We start from the raw sequence: 17010 nt of genomic DNA, 5'->3' as shown, positions 1-17010 counted from the left end.
TGCAAAGGTCTGTGCCGGCCGGTTTTCCTGAGGCAGTTCCGAGGTAAGCAGGTAGGAATCCGAAGGATGGGCAAACCACGTACCTGTCGCTCGCTACCCATAAATCTCTCCGAGGAGACGGGGGGGGGGGGGGGGGGGGAAACTCTAAAGGCTTTTATTAGCCGCAGTCTCCCACGCTCCGCACGCTTTGCAAGGTAGCTGAGGTGCCCCGAGTGAATCTTGTTAACCACGGCGAAACACGAGGATCCTTTTATGACGCGAGCAGTCGTTTTCTAAGTAGTTAAGCATTAGATGAGAAAATATTACTGCGCTGCATTCGAGAAAAAGCACACTAGTAAATAAAATTCATATTGATGAGAATTCTCTGAACTCACTAATAAAAGAAGATTAGTATTATAACCCCCGCAGTCAATACTTTCCGGAGCAATTTATGGATGCAAATAATATGCCATCAAATTATTTCAAGTGTAGCTATAATTCAACGGACCTAAATCTTCCTGCTGAACTTTAAATGTAGAATTATCACCAAAATAATCAAAGGAATCCCGGTTTCTCGGAGGGTAATCAGGCGGCGGAAGTCCCTAGAACAATATTTTTTCGGCGAAAGAGCAAAGTGGATGGCAAATCGGCCTGGGTGAGATGAGTAGGTTACACCCGCGCGCCGGTGTCAAGCGGGGAAGAGACCCGACTGCAGCGACGTAAATCAAGCAAGGGAGTCGAACATTTTTTCTTAGTATTCAAACAACACGGTAACCACACCAGAGCCTGTGTGCCTGCAACTATCTCATAATGAGAGGGAGTATTTATTATGCTCGTAAAGAAATCAGCCTTTTGCCCTGGGCTTCGATTTGGTGTTTTGTTTTTGTTTTTTTCCTTTTCTTCTGTTTCTTCTTTTGTAGGAGTGGAGAAAGAGGGATAGAGCCCAGAGATCCCACAGACACTTCCTTCCCCGTGGATTCCAACGATCCCCCTGCACACCGCCTAAGCCACCTCGGGGTCTGGGCGTGAAGCGAGTGGAGGCAATACAGCCAGCAGCGTCCTAATGAATTCCTTTCAAACCGCCTGCCGCCGGAGCCATCTATTACAGCGGCCTGGAGTGGGGAAACGCGCTCGCGCTCGAGACGTCTTTGTCCGGGTGGCGGTGGGGCGGGCGGTGGGGGGGTGGGGAGGGGATGGGGAGGAGGCGAGCAGGGGGAGGGCGGCTGGCGGCGGGGCCGGCGAGTTTTCCCAGCACTCAGGGGCGCCGGGGATGCACCCTCCTCTCTTTCTTTCCTCCAGGGCCCTTTGGGTGGGCAGTGGGTTTCTGGCGGAAGAGGTGGTCTGGAATTAAGACATCCCCCTGGGGGCCTTGGGGTTACAGCGGGGGAAAGAAGAGCTTCAAAGAATAGGGTCGATAAATTCATAAAGATCGATTTATCTTTATCTCCCAATTAAATGTGCTTGTAAGTGATACATAACACACGTCCAACACGGGCCAACTCCCCAACCACTAGCTCCTCGGCGTGAGCGGATTTTTAATGACTGATCTAACAATGCCCTTCTCGGCTCTCCTCGCAAGCCAGGTGCTCGTCGGCTGTTCCCGGCGAACGTCTAGACCCAGGAAGTTGGAGCCGAGGCCCTGGAGGCGCGTGGAAGCCCCGCGCGCGCTGGCGCGCTTTGCACCGTCTGCCCCGGCCACGAATAGATTCCCCTTTTAAAGAGAACACGAGAATCGGAAGTTTGTCTTTTTGTCACAGATTAGGGGATGAGAACATCCCTAGCTTCCACTCCCTCCCCGCCAGTTAGTCCCCTCGCCCCCAAATTCTGGGGTGTTACCATCGTCGAGACAGGGGAAACATCTTGAGGGAATCGGCTCCGTCCGGCAGTAGGCGGAGGGGACCGGCGCGCCCTCGAGTCCTCGCGCAGGAAAGCGGGTGGCGGCGCCGGGGTGAGCGCTCCCTCCGTTCTCAACGTGCTTAATTAGCGCCTATTTACAAAACGCAGCTTTTATTTGAGCAAACATCATAAAGCTTTCATCAGGATAATCTCACGTTATACAATCTGGAGGCACAGCAACTCCCCCTTCCTCCCCGAGGATGGAGCAGATAAAGGACTCGCTTTATTATCATAATTATCGTGGCTGTTATTTTGGTGCGCGCAGGCAAAGTGTGTAAATAGGTGCGATGATTAAGAATGTCATGAAAAATGAGAAGGGATCGCTCGCAGGAGGGCCCAGCTCGGGATGGGGGAACCAGCAGCCTCCTCGCCCCGCCCGGGAGCGCGGGGGGCGCGCTCAGAGACCCGGCCGGCTCCGCCGGTGGCTAGGGCCTTCCGGCTCCCGACCAGCGCCCTGGGGGCGGATGTGAAGGGGTAGGACCTTGCTCCCAACTCCGGGAACCTCTTCTGGACCACGGGCGCAGCAGCAGCACCCAACGCTAGGGTGAGCCGCGGGCAGGTTTGTTCCAGCGCTAGGAGGAAGAAATAAAACGCCCTCGGCTGAGCCGCGGTAGGTCCTAGCCCCGGAAGCTGCCCTTGGACGCGGCCTCGACGAGGCTGCCGGGCCACGGGGCTCGAGCCTTGGGGCTTTGGAAGCAACAGCCCCTTTCAAGTTTGCGCGGCGCGGGCCCGGCGCGCAGGCTCCGGCTCTCGGGCCCGCGCGCTCCGCCGGCGGCGCCCGCAGCCCGCTCCCGGCCAGCCCTGGTGGAAGGGGCGGAACCCCGTTTTCGCTCCGCCTCCTCCCGGCGCAGCCAATAGGCGGTGGCGTCCGGCCCCACGTGACGTAAGCCCGGCCGGGCAGCAGGCAAAATGTGAATGAGAAAGAGGAGCGCGATTTAAAGGTGCTGGCGGCGCCCGCCGAAGACAAGTGCGCCAGCTTCGCGCGCTCCCCAGCGGCCCGCGGGAGGCGACGGACTGCGGATCGGACAGACGGACGCACTGACGGCTGCGAGCCGGGGCCGAGGGGGGCAGACGACACGCGCGCGGGCTCCGACGGGCAAGAGGCGGGCAGCGGCTCCAGCGAGCCCGCGGGGCCCGGGTGCCCTCTCCACTCCGGAGCTCACGACCTCACCCCGCGCGCTGCCCGCACCCGCTCCCGCCGGGCATGCAACCCGCTCAGGGCTGAGGGTCGGCGGCGCCTGCTTTCAAGGTCCGGCTCGGCCCCTGCGCGGCGCACCCGGCTGTGCTCCCGGCGCCCGGCGGGCTTCCTGGCGGCGGCGCGGCGCGGGGACTTTTCGCCTCTCGCTGGCCTCTTCCGAGCGCGTCTATGAGCGCAGCGTTCCCGCCGTCGCTGATGATGATGCAGCGCCCGCTGGGGAGTAGTACCGCCTTCAGCATAGACTCGCTGATCGGCAGCCCGCCGCAGCCCAGCCCCGGCCATTTCGTCTACACCGGCTACCCCATGTTTATGCCCTACCGGCCGGTGGTGCTACCGCCGCCGCCGCCGCCGCCGCCCGCGCTGCCCCAGGCCGCGCTGCAGCCCGCGCTGCCGCCCGCGCACCCTCACCACCAGATCCCCAGCCTGCCCACCGGCTTCTGCTCCAGCTTGGCGCAGGGCATGGCGCTCACCTCCACGCTCATGGCTACGCTGCCCGGAGGCTTCTCCGCGTCTCCCCAGCACCAGGAGGCGGCGGCCGCCCGCAAGTTCGCGCCGCAGCCGCTGCCGGGTGGCGGCAACTTCGACAAGGCTGAGGCGCTGCAAGCCGACACTGAGGACGGCAAAGCCTTCCTGGCCAAGGAGGGCTCGTTGCTCGCCTTCTCCGCGGCCGAGGCGGTGCAGGCGTCGCTCGGTGAGTCGGCGGCGCGCGCGGCCGGGGCGCGGGGGCGGGAGGGGGGCGGGGGCGAGCCCGCTCCGGGTTCCCGCGGGCGCAGAGGGGGCGAGGCCAAGCCCCCCACACGACCCCCCGCCCCGGCCCGCCTCTCCGGAGCAGCGGGAGGACGCGGCCGAGCGGTGCCGCGAGGCCTCCGGGGGGCATTTAGAGCCGAGCAACAAGCTAGGGCTTAGGGGTAGTAGCATTTAGCCCTCGGGGCCAGCTGCTGCGCCGGGCGGCTGTTCGTCTGTCCGGCGGCGAGTTTGGAGGAGTCTGTCCCCCCTCCCGCGCGCCGTGACCTGGGGTCCTGGATGAGTTTCAACCTTTAGGGGTGGCGGGTTGGGCTGCGCGTCTCAACCGTGCATGTGCTCAGGGGCGCCCAGACCTATTAACCCCCTTCACTGGGCTTGGTGCTTGCCCGGGAGAAGCCGATTCCCGGGAGGCTGTGCGTCTGCGTGTGTGTTGGGGTGTCTTGTGGGAACTTCTCCTAAGGCTACAAAACTTCCTTTCGCCAACATCATCTGCCTCAAAAAAAAAAAAAAAAAAAAAAAAAAGACCCGGTCTGGGATCTCCACCTCCCTGTGGCCCCACTTTGGCTGCGATGAAATCGAGGTTCACTGAATCTTCACTGGGGGGTGGGGGGAGGCAAGATGCATCGTGAATTTCCCCCTTCAGTCCTCACCCAGCCCCCACCCCGGGGACAAAGAGGATGCTGCTCTCTTGGGCCTCACGCCTCCTGTTACTTCTGCCTTAAGCTGCCGGAGGCTGGGAGGGTGCAGACGCGGCCTGGCGGCCCCTTGAGTGATGGTTCTGGGCAAAGGGCCGTCGCCTGTCCTGTCTCCTCTCCTCCTTTGAGCTTTCTCACGCCCCCCCCCCCCTTCTCTACCCCTCAAAGGCCAGGAAATCACAATGTGTTAATGTCATAGAAAGACAATCCGCTAAGGGCGGGGGAGGCCCGAGTGGCGGTGGGAAGGGGAAGAAGGCCAGTGTGCGAAATGTAATAAAACGCCGTTTGGTTTTGCTTTCAGTCGGGGCTGTCAGAGGGCAAGGGAAAGACGAGTCAAAGGTGGAAGACGACCCGAAGGGCAAGGAGGAGAGTTTCTCGCTGGAGAGCGATCTGGACTACAGCTCGGATGACAATCTGACCGGCCAGGCGGCTCACAAGGAGGAAGACCCCGGCCACGGGCTGGAGGAGGCCCCGCCGAGCGGCGGCGCCGCGGGCAGCACCACGTCCACGGGCAAGAACCGGCGGCGGCGGACTGCCTTCACCAGTGAGCAGCTGCTGGAGTTGGAGAAGGAGTTCCACTGCAAAAAGTACCTGTCGCTGACCGAGCGCTCGCAGATCGCCCACGCCCTCAAACTCAGCGAGGTGCAAGTGAAAATCTGGTTCCAGAACCGCCGGGCCAAGTGGAAACGGGTGAAGGCTGGCAACGCCAATTCCAAGACAGGGGAGCCCTCCAGGAACCCCAAGATCGTCGTCCCCATCCCCGTCCACGTCAGCAGGTTCGCGATCAGAAGTCAGCATCAGCAGCTGGAGCAGGCCCGACCCTGAGGGCCCAGGGAAAGCCAGGGCCTGGACCGCCGTTGGAGAAGCTACAGCTCTGGAAGGAAACCACGGTGGCCTCTGCCATGTTTGAAGCAAAACTCAAAGTCGCCCCCCCCCCCACACACACACACCCAACTTTGGACATCCCAAGCACACTGAGAGTATATTCATTCAGAAGGCTGAAGACTGCTTTCGAAGGGGCTACAGCTGTACCTGATGACACAGTAAATATTTATTATACTATCCTACTTTGTACATAGATATCTATATAAACTGGATCTCAGCTGCAGTATTTTGAAAGTTAGGGGACCAAACTGCCCTGTAATATTCTCCACTCACATTCCAGAAGAAAACAGAACCTCTGCTGTAATCCTCCACGGATAGCAGCCACCTTTCCATACTTTCCAAAGGTAAACATAACACTGAAGAAAAAACCCTCGTTTTTGTTTCTGTTTTGGGTTTTTTTTTTTTTTTTGGTTTTTTGTTTGTTTTTGTTTTTTGTTTTTTTTTTAAGTTGACCGAAAAGCAGACGTGTTGGGGGCAGCCTGGAAATTTGCTTTGCTTTGGTTTTGCCTGGCGTTCTTTCCTGGGGTTGCACATCCTATCTGAGCCATGTTTGGAAGCACGTCTCTGTTGTGTTTAATTTATTTCAATGTAGCTTATTTTCTTATAAGTTATGACATTTAAACAATCGCAGTCTTGTGAATAATAAAAAGGAGAGAGAGAGAGAAGGAAAAAAAAAAAAAAAGACCAATCTCTGGGTCTCGTGAGTGTGTCCAGATTTCAGTGTTTACAGGGCACCACTGCAGAATGGCCAGGCAGCTGGTCTGGGACCAGCACTGGATCAAAGTCCCCCGTCCTGGTCTCCGCAGGCTGGCAGGACACAACACACCCCGCACCTTCCCAGGTTTCTAATTGGCGAGCAAGAGCTCTAGTTGGGTTATAAATTTCCGGGAGCCTAACTTTCACCTGAGAAAGCTGACATCTCCCCCTTTTGCATGGTCTAATCACTACCTAGGAGGCTGGCAAACTTGGGCCAGAGGAAGAGGCGGGCGCCCGGAGGAGGGAAAGCGACTGCGGGTACTGGCGGCTTTTCACTAACTCCGGATGCTCTAAATCGACCACAGCCAGGGAGGAGACGCGTTTCCCCCCACACATCCCGGATCCGAAAAGAAGCGGTGCTCGCTCCCCAGGCTGGGCCGAGGGCCCATAAATCAGGCTCCGGGCGTTATCTTCCGACAGGCGCAGAAACCCACCAAACCGAGCAGGGCTTCCGGGCAGCGCTCCGCGCGGAGGCGGAGGCGGGCCGTGAGCGCCAGCGGGCCGGGCACCTCCCTCGGCGGGCGGGGTCGGAGGGGCGGGACCCGACCACCGCCCCACCCCGAGGGCGCCGGGGCGGTCGGCAGCACAAAGCCGGGGAAGGGAAGAGGAAGGCCGGCGGGTGGGCGCCGGGCCCGCGGGGGTGCCTGAGAGCCGGGCGGCTCCCCGCCTCGGCCCGGAGGCCCACGGGGAGTGCCCCGACCCCCTGTCCCGCTCCCCACCCCACCCCCCCACCGCCGGAGCCCAGCCCGGGACGCCCGCTCCTTTCCCGACCCCGAAGCGCCGGGCCAGGCCCCCTGGAGATAGTCGTGGGCAGGCCCGGGGTGCTCGGGGGGCGTGGAGCGGGCGAGCGAGAGTGAGCGAGCGCGGCTCCAGAGCCCTGGCCGCGGCCAGCAAACCTGCAGCCCGAAGGGCGAAGAGAAGCCAGAGGCTTCCCCGGCCTCGGCCTTGCCGGTGGGGAGCGGGTGCCGAAGCCGCCGCGCGCGGTACCCACCGCGGCTCTCTCAGCCCAAGAAGGGGGAACTCGTCGCCCTAGGTCAATACTCGTATTGGCTTAATTTACGCGGGGACTGAGGCCTCCACCGGCACTCGGGCACAAGGTGAGGGACGGACGCGACCAAGTCACCGTTTCCCGCCGCTGTTCCCAAGACTAACAGCGGCGGAAGACGGCCCAGACTTGGGTTTTGAGCACAATAAAACGGAGTGGCCGGTCCTCCGAAGGCCTCAGCCGGCTCTGCGGGGCGCGGAGAGCTTGGGGGCTCCTTCCTGTCCCCCACCTAGAACCCTGGGGCCTTTCCCTGCCCTGGCGCCTGGTCCGCGAGGCCCGGCCGCTCCCCCTGATCCCGCCAGTGGCCCGCCGGTGAGCGCGCCCTGATCGCCCGTGAGCGTCATCTGCTTGGGGCTGGTTTCCCCTGGCCACACGCCGCTACCGTGCATTTGAGGCCAGCGGAGACACCGCCCCCACCCCGCACACCTGAGCCAGCCGGTCCCTGGCCGGGATGGACCTGCGCCCCGGCGGAACAGCGGCTGGTGGTGCAGGGTCCCAGTCGCAGAACCGGGGGAGCCGCGGCCTCCCCGGCGGGGGCGCCCCCACTCGGCACTCTTGGCCTGGGGGAAGATCGCTGGATCTCGAGAGCGGGGTACCCCCCCCCGGCAGATTCTGGAGGGCCCCCACCTCCCATATTACCTTTTCAGGGTAACAGGTGTAACTCCTACCCATCTTCTCCAAAAGCCCGTGGTACGGATGGAGGGCACAGAGGGACCCAGAGCCTTGGCCACACAAACCCTGCGGGGAAGTGAAGTTCCCTAGAAACTGGGGCCACCTTCAGGAATCCTCACCCCCCCGGGGGGGGGCAGGGGGGACCACACTCCCCGGCGCTCCCTGGCTGCACTTTGGGGGCAGGAGGAGAGGGCCTGGGGCTCCCCCAGCCTTGCAGAGGTGGCACCACCACCAGCCCCTCTGCCCTCTGGGGAAGCTGCCCCTCCTCCTCCCCAACCCCTGAATGCCGGGGCGCCCCCGAGAGCCCGGTGCGGAGGCCGAAGCCCGGGAGACAGGCCGAGGGGAGGAAGATAAACAAGCGGGAGCTTGATGGCCGCTGTCATCATGGCCGTCATCATGGCTTTCATTTGGCTGCCTAATGAGTCACATCACAGGCAGAGAGAAAAATTGTCAATCGCCCGGGCCCTAATGAATTTTTTTGCAAATTGTAATCAAGCCAGGCCGTCTCAGCTGGCTGATTAATGAGACCCACGAGGCTCGGCCAGCACCTCAGCTTTTTATTCCATCCCGTCCTCCCTGCACTAAATTAACAGCAACTTGTCTGAGCTTCAAATTAACTCCCAATGATTAATTCTGATGGGGGGGCCTGAAGAATAGCTTGTTCTAATAGGCTCTGGCCTGAGATGCTGTTGGAAATTAATACACTTCCCCTTTGGCTGCCGGCTTTAATCCAAGGTTGGGTTTTGACATCACTATATTTGTTGTTACAATAAATTCCACTTACATCTGCAGATCAAATAATTACGCTTGGGAGTGCCACGGCCCTGCGCCCTCAACCATCCGCTAGAGCCCCCCCCCCTCCGCCCCAGGCTGTCCACACCCCGGTTCACCAACCTGAGCAGGGTTATGTAGTGGAGGGGGGCAAAGGAACAGCCACCCCACCCTCTGCCCTAGCTTTCCCGCGAGCTGGGAGACCTCCATCCTTTGGAGAACCAAGGGTACTTTGAAAACTCAAAGCCAGATCCGTATGGTCCTTGAGCAGAGCCCTCTTGAGATTGGTCTTGGGCCCCAAGCAACCTCCTCCTCCCCTCCCTGCAGGGGCTGGGGATATCCTTGGAGCGGCCTGGACCTGGACCGGCGCTTGAATCTTCCCCAACCCCAGCCCATGAGGGAATTTTTGAGATGTGACACCTGCTTCTACACCCAGCTTTCGCCTCCCAGTCTTCAGCCCCCAGGATGGTTCTGTGCAGGACATTTTCAACTAGATAGCGTGCGGTGGGGTGGAGTGGGGGCCCTCCAGGCCTGGTGTGCCTCCCGAGATCATCCCGAGTCTACCACTGAGCACAGTTCGCACTGGGCCTGCTGCTGGCCCAAGCACCTGCATTCCAAGACGCTGGTTCTCTTGGGGTCAAAGCTCGCTTAGCCTTGCGTCTGTTTGTTCGAGCTTAATTGGCTTAATCACTTCGGCTGTGTCTGGCTAGCACCGGGCCTCCGCTGCTGCTCCCTCTGCCCCGGGCCTGTCCCAAGCAGTCGCTCACCCACCCCCTTGGCAGGGGGGTTCTGGATGCTCTGGAAGCCCGGCGGGTGGGGGGGGGGCACTCTGATGGTCACCAGCTTCCCAGATCCTGGGCCTTCCTGGACCCCAGTGGCTGTCCCCAAAAGGCTGGAGCCCGGCTTCCGAAGGCCCTGCAGTAGAGTCATCATCCTCTGTTCGCTCTCCTCTCGCCTGTGGGGAACTCGCGTGACAACGCAGCTGAGTGGCCTGCCCGCGCCCAGCCACAGCCTCCCTGGGAAGGAGGCTCCCTTACACCGGCCTCTGTTTCTGTCCAGGGAGACCCCAGGACTCTGCTCAAGCGCACGCAGTCTGAGCAGGCGGCCTGCTTGGACCCTCTGGAGTCCCGGGGTTTCCTGGAAGGCCCCGGCAGTCAGGGCCTCTTTCCCCCTAAGCTCGGCCGCGCCGGGGCCCTCGGGTAGCGAGGCTCCAGGGGTCTAGGGGGGAGCTGCGGTCTGGGGTGTACCGGGAGCGGCCCTGGGCGAAGGGAGGAGGCATCCATCTTCATTTTGGGCCCTTATGGTGTAAACAGGAGAAATATGATCTCAGTAACCAAACATGAATGCAAATCACACCGTCAGAGTAATAAAGCACCTAAACCCCGACACACAAAAGCAACACCATATGTATGAAGACAGCCTGCATAAATTATAAATTACATCATAAAAATTGATTGCCTATTTGAATAGTTCAGAAGTGAGAGACCTAAGCTGACTTCCGCCCTCCGTGGCTTTGGGGGAAAGGTCAGGGAGCGCGTGCTCCCGACTGGCCGAGGACTGGGCCTAGAGTGTCCTGCCGGCGCTGCGGCCCAGCCTGGTGGCACGGGGGGAGGGGGGAGCGCGGGGTGGGCGGCGCACTTGACGCGGGGCGCGCCCCGCCAGCTCCGCGCCCGGAGGAGGGGACAGGCCCGCAGCCGTGGATGCCCGGCGAGGCCCGCGCCGGTGGGGCGAGAGCGCCACGGTCAACGCCCAAGTTGGGTCTCAGGAACCCCTGCCCCCAGACCGAGCGAGGCTGCCCCTCAATCGCAGCCCCTCCGGCCAGCGAGTGGTACTGCCCCGAGGGCGCTGAGCCTTCTAGCTCGGACCCCAAGGTCCCTGCGAGCGCCTCCCCCTCCCCACGCGGTGGGCTCTACGGCGAGCACCGGTGTGATGTGTGCGCACGGGTGGGTGTGGGCGTGCAGTGGTAGCGTCTTTGCAGCTGTGCGCTTAACCGGCTCCGTCTAGCCCGGCCCCGCCGAGTTTCTTGGTTTTCCCGGATCCCGGGCTCAGGGGTTCCAGAGTCCCACCCCACTGGAGCAACCCAAGACGCCGTTCCGGGTGCCATTCGAAGTCGAGCGCCCACTGCGCACTCGGGTCTGCGCCTCGGGGCTCCCCCGACTCGTGGACCGCCGGACGCCCCTTCGAGGGGCCTGCGCCTCTGTGCCCCACCCTGTTTCTTCTCCACTGCGAGGAGGCCCAGAGTCTGATCTCCGGCCCCCACCCCCCACCCCGTGGTCCGTGTCCCCTCGCCCCGTTTGGCCTCTGAGATCTCCCCACACACCCCCGACCTCCATCGTGCGGGCGCACCCCCCACGCCCACTCTGGTCTCTGGGATGACCCCCCTCCGCAGCTCACCACGAACATCCCCACCTCCCCCGCGGGAAGCCGCGGCACCAGTGTTCGCGCCCTGGCCTACCCTCTCCCACCGCCGCGCGCAGGCCCACCCTCTGCGCTCTGCCTGCAACAGGCCCCGAGGACTCCACGTGTCAGCCCCGGAGCTGGCGACGCGCTAGGCTAGGGAGGGGAAAGCTGAGGCCCGGGCAGCTCAGGGAGAGGCCATCAGGGCGCGAGGAGGGTCTGTCCTGCCCGAACCAACGTGCGCCCCTGGGGCCTCAAGGGACAGAGGAGCAGGTGGGGTCGAACCCGCACCCTCCCCCCCGCCGGCCCCGCAGCTCAGAGCCCGAAGGGGGCAGGGAGGCCGTCGGTGGGCGCGGCCGCCCATCCCGCGTGCGATTCACGAGCCCGCGCGGCCTGGCTGGGGTAACGACCCGGGTCCTGCGCCCGCAGTCTGGGGCCCTGCCCAAAGGCGCGCCCAAGGCCAGAGAGAGCGGCCTGGGGTCCAGGCTAATGCCTGAGGCAGGGCCCAGCGTTGGAGGCGACGTCACGCTGGGCGCCCACCCTCCCTCCTCCACCCGCCTTCATCTCCTGACTTCCCGCCACTGAATCCCTCGGGGCCTTTGTCGTGCTGGTCTGTCTCTGGTGTGGCCGCGCGTCTTCTTAAAGGGCCCGGCCCCCCAGCTCGGTCTCCGCGGCCGTCAGAAGGACAAAGGCTGAAATGGGATTACACCAACCTGATCCCATTAAGCCGCCCTCCCCCACCCTCGCCCCCACCCCCACCCCCGGCCGGGGCTCTGGTCACTCAGATCCCCCGCGCGTTCCCTCTGTCCCCGCCCCCAGCCCGACTGCGGTCTGAGCACCTGGTGCGGCGACCCTGCAGCGAGCTGAGCGCTTTGGGGGTTTGGAAGTGGCCGCCTGACCCCAGGGTGGGAGCGCGGCCCTGGCTCTGAATGACAAAAGCCGAGCCCGGCCACACCATGGAAGGAGACAAGGGGTTTGGGAGCGCGCGGGGTGGGGGTGGGGGGGTGGGGGGGGGTGGGAGGAGGGGAGGTGACTCCACCAGGCCTTGGACTCGCCTCCCTGCGGGCAGGGGTCGGTGTAGCCCGGATTGTCTGAAACCGAGTTGGTGGTTCTGTGTCGAAGCTTCCAGAACACCTCGTTGGCCGCGCCAGCCAGGTAGCTAGCTGGGGCCTAGAAGCAACGGCGGGGACTCTGTACTCAGCGCTTTCCCTGCGGGCTCTCAATTCGCAGCCGCTGGGGAGGCAGGGGTGGGGCCCCCTGTCTGCAGAGGTAGTACCTACACCCTGCGAGAAAGGGGCCTCAAGCAAGGTGGAGCTGGCAGGGGGTTCTGTCCTGGATCACTCCAAACCCCGATCTCTCTCTCCACAAGCCTTGGGTGCTGAGGACACCACCAGCGGCCCCCTTGTCAGGGGCGGAGCCACCGGTCTGCTGGGGAGAGGGCGGGAGGTGGAGGCCAGGGGAGGGAAAGAGTTTGGGTGGTGGGGTGCGGGCTGGGGGTGCTTGGTCCTGTTTCAAGTTTCCCTTTTTGTTAACAGAAGCCAGCATCTCTTTGAACTTGGCACGGGAAGGGAGGTCAGATCTTGGTAGAGACTCCCCTGAGCTAAACTGGACCAAACCAGTCCCCCCATCTGAACCTTTGTTTCCTCACCCGATGACCCGCTCAGGGTGCAGCCTTCAAGATGTCTTCTGGGGAGGTTAATGACGTAACACAGGTGAGGTGCATGGTGACGTCAGGGCCATGGGAGAGCCCGCTTCTGGCGGGGTGCACAGCTTCGGACTCAGACCGCCTGGGACTCAGACCTCAGTAAGGTGACCCCTCCTTAGCCCTCGAAGACCACCTCAACACGTCTGGTGCTACCCTGGGCCAGAGTTGGCAGCCTGCGGGGCTGACTGTGGCTAGACGCGGGAGTCCTGCTCTGTCTGTTCTTAGTTTTCAGCGAGACGCCAGCAGGCAAGGGCTCCGTGGATGCGTAAATCATGACAAATGACATGAAGTCTCATTTCAGAAAGGCCTTCATCATTCCTGATATGTGCAGTGGCTCCTTTGCACAGACACCATCTCCCTCCAGAGGTGTCTGGTGGGATTATTTAGAAAGCCGGTAGGAACACTACAAAACTGAGAAAAGGACTGTAAACGTGGTGGTGCGACTGTCCTTGGCCAAAGGATCTCCGAGTTGGGTGAAACCTGGCTACGCGAATCCCTGGGTTTTCCAGTAACGAGGGGGCTCTGTGCCGTCCAGACTGTTGACCCCCATGGGGTCGTTTGGAACTTGCCGAGACAGCCATGCCACATACAGGCATGTGATTATTGCTGTTAGACTTCAGAGTATTGATCCTGTTTCCAATGTTTATCAATAGTTTTGAAGCGGATCCCCATTTTCCATGACCATGGCTGGAATTTTCTCCCCAATAATTTCCATATTTCGGCATTTTGAAAGCTATAAATTGCCAGAAAAGAATGATAATCGCCCATCTTTAAATGAGAAATTGTTAATTTGGGATTTATAAAGGACTTTCCTTAATGAATAATAGTGAAGACAGATCTGTCTTCCTGCCTCATTTTGCAAAGCCACATTTGTAAAGTCGGGAGACTTCCATTCTTCCCCCTAATTATTCTCTCCCTCCAGAAGGCAGTCGTGCAGTGGAGTGGAGGCCTCCCCGGGGACAAGAGGAGAGACTGTAGCAACGCCCTGGGCTCCTAAGAGCGCCTCTGCAGGCTGCCCTCTGCGGACCCCAGCACCACCTGTTTGCAGAGTGCCTCCACCCAGACTGGCGTTGGTGGGACCACGGTCCTTGTGGTATGGGACTGTCCCACGAATGCCAGAGGTACACGCGACAGAAGAGCCCTCGAGGAGATGGGAACAGCCGCCAGTTGAGAATGGGTCTGTTGGCACTGTGCTAGGCATGGGGGACCCAACAGGCCCCTCGGGGCCATACACACCCTTGGGCACTCAGAGTCCAGGCAAGGCAGCCACTTCCGGCATGGGGAGCCCAGTGCGCCCCGAGGCTCATGGCAAGGCCCTCTTCCCCTCCAGCACGGGCAAGAAAGGTACACAGGGTGAGGACGCCTGGGCGGAGGCCACGGATGAGTGGACATTCACGAACACCTTTCCCAGCTCCGCAGGGGTCTGTGGAGGAGTGACTGGGCCCCCAGGGCCTACAATGTCACCCACTTGAGCTGAGCCGCTGGGGTGGCTACTGTGGAATCACAGCTGGCAAGGCATCCACGCTTAGAGCTGGCAAGGAGCCTCCTTCATGGATGGTCTCTCTCTCTCTCTCTCTCTCTCTTCAGAGACACCTCCCTCTCTGCAAAGGTTGGGACGGCACTTGCTTGGTTCAGCATCCCTCTGCCTTGCGTTGAGGACCGCCATGCCCTCCGTGGGTCTCGGGGACATGAAGGCCTCCGTGGTGGTCTTCCTGGGAAGCCCTGAGCTCTGGGGGCTGTGCTGGCCCTGCTCTCCCCCGAGCCACTTGGGCCTTTGGGGAGCTTTCTCAAAATGAATGAATACTAACAATACTAATAACTCCTACTAAAGATAATGGTCCTTCCACCCACATTACTCTGCTGCAGCCGCCTGACAGCCAAGTAAATGGAGGGGTTTTCAACCTAATTTGGAGACATTTAGCCAAGTCCTTGGTGACGTCAGAGCCCTCGTATTCCAAGCAATTCAGCACATTAAGCCTGCAGCCGGCCAACACCCCTGTTCTGCCACTGTTTCGACTGGAGGAATTTGATGATGCTTTCAGGAAATTTTCCCATTGGCGTGATTTCTTTCTGGCAGGGGTGCCTTGGTCTTGGAATGATGATTTAGTAAGATGACCCCCTCTGCGCCCTCCCCCCCCCCAGCCCTGAGGTCAGAACCCCCCCTCCCTCCCCCGGACTCTCCCTCCAGGCAGGAGAGTTCCCAGATGCTTCACCCTGCTCCCCCTCAACTCTGTGCAGAAACATCAGAAGAGACTGGAGTCAGCTGGAGACCAGCCCATGGCTGGAGAGAACAGGAGTCTTACAGCCGCCAGGGCTCCCCAAATGAACTGATCACCTCAATGCAATCCCACCCCGAGTTCCAGAAGACTTATCTGAAACTGAGCACATGATTTCAACGTACATCTGGAAGAATAAAAAGATGCATGTGGCTGGGGGATTTTTAGAGGGAATCCTAACGAGGAGGGGTACTTGCTCTAATATGAGCAAACAACCAATGTCCGTGGTGACGGGCCCTCTTCTGAGCACTTGACCTTCATCAATTAATTGAATCCCCGCGACAAGCCTGTGAGGTAGGTATTGTGTTTAACCGTATGAAATGGCTGGTGTCTGCTAGCCTTTGGGACCTACAAAGTGGCCACTTTGTATTATTGTCACCCACATTTTGCAGATGACAAAAGCCATGCCACAGAGCAGTTAAGTATGGTTCCAAGTTCACACAGCTAGCAATTGGTAGGTTCAGAATTTACACCCACATAGGCTGGCTGCAGGGTTAGTGCTCATAAGATTACATGATATAATCGGGTCGCCTGGGTGGCACCGTTCGGTAAGCAGCCAACCTTGATCTCGGCTCAGGTCATGATGACACAGTTTGGGGGTTCGAGCCCCACATCGGGCCCTGCGTGAATGGCATGCAGCCTGCTTGGGATTCTGTCTCCCCTTCTCTCTGCCCCTCGCCCGCTTCTGCTCTCTCTCTCTCTCTCTCTCTCCAAATAAATACATAAACTTAACAAAAACCATTCCATTATATAATCGACAGACTACATACTCAGCAATGGACTGTAGAATATATGAAGATTTAACCTATGGTAAAGGAAGGCCTGTGAGTTTGTGGAAAATGAAGAATTATTGCATGTTGGGGATTTGCTAAAACCGGCTAATTGGGGAAAAAGAAGGGATCTTTACCTCCCATGTTAACCAGGTATCAGTTACAGATGGATTACAGAATTCAGTGTATGAGAGGAAACCTTCAAAACCTAGGAAAGAGGATTAGCTAAATAATTACCTGCTGAGGGGCAGGATGCAAGGAAAGGATTGCAAAGCTGTCTACATAGAAAACGGAAGCTCCTGTTCATTAAAAAGATCATAAAACAATTAAAATATCTGGAAGGACCGGGAAAAATACTTGTCAGAAACATGACAAGGTGGATTAATCTGTCTCCACGCCAATGGCTAGAATGAAAGGGGAAGGGGCATGAATGGGCATTTCATGGAAGGTGAGAACCAAACTCACTGATCGCACAAGTATGTACGGGGATACGTTATGTCAGACACTGTTCTGGTCTTGGGGTGTAGCTGGTATTCTAGGGGGTGTGACATTACACAGAACAGTAAGTGAATGCAATATAATATCAGATGTTATTCAGACAACTAAGTGATTGGAAGGAAAACAAGGCTGGGTAGACTGGCAGGTGCTATTTTAGATAAGGAGGCTCAGGGTCAACCTTGCTGATAAGGTGAAAGTGGGTAGCTCCCTGAAAGAAGGAGGAAGCAAGAAATGCACAGTTGTGGGGGAAGAACATTCCAGGCAGAGGGACCAGAAATAAGACGACTGTGCCTGGAGCAAACGGGCAAGGAGGAGAGTGGTGGGTGAGACAATGGGTCGTAGAGGTAATAGCCAGGCACTTGATCATGGAAGGCTTTGGAGGCTTTGGGAAGAACTTTGGATTTTATTTCAAGGGATACAAGAAGCCATTGGAGAGGTTAGAGTAGAAGAATGCATGCTTTTTTCTTTAATTGCTAATAAACACACAAAATTGGTCAAACTCAAAGAGAAGTAAATTAAAACCAAAACGAAGCAATACTGTAATCCTTTAGCGAAGTTTATAATATAAAAATATTATAAGAATTAGTAACATAAAACGTTTGCAAGACCAGACACTGACACAACACAGTGAGGGGACACTCGTTCATGGTTGGAGGAAAAGCATCCATTCAATAAATAATGATTGGGCAGCCACCGTGAGCCAGCCAGACTTCAAGGAGCCAG

At 59.2% G+C, this 17010-nt stretch overlaps 1 protein-coding gene across 1 annotated transcript; it reads left to right on the top strand.

Moving 5' to 3' along the window:
- Positions 1 to 2777: 2777 nt before the first annotated feature.
- Positions 2778 to 6042, top strand: GBX2 (gastrulation brain homeobox 2). Its single transcript, XM_027047011.2, has 2 exons — positions 2778 to 3764; positions 4814 to 6042. The coding sequence occupies exons 1-2, from the start codon at positions 3242 to 3244 to the stop codon at positions 5335 to 5337; spliced, it is 1047 nt and encodes a 348-aa protein (XP_026902812.1). The 5' UTR covers positions 2778 to 3241; the 3' UTR covers positions 5338 to 6042.
- The last annotated feature ends 10968 nt before the right edge of the window (positions 6043 to 17010 follow it).

Source organism: Acinonyx jubatus, chromosome C1 (genome assembly GCF_027475565.1).
Source record: "Acinonyx jubatus isolate Ajub_Pintada_27869175 chromosome C1, VMU_Ajub_asm_v1.0, whole genome shotgun sequence".
In the NCBI taxonomy this organism is placed as follows: Eukaryota; Metazoa; Chordata; class Mammalia; order Carnivora; family Felidae; genus Acinonyx; species Acinonyx jubatus.
The sequence above is the reverse complement of the archived record's forward strand: the minus strand, read 5'-3'. Positions and strand labels throughout refer to the sequence as shown.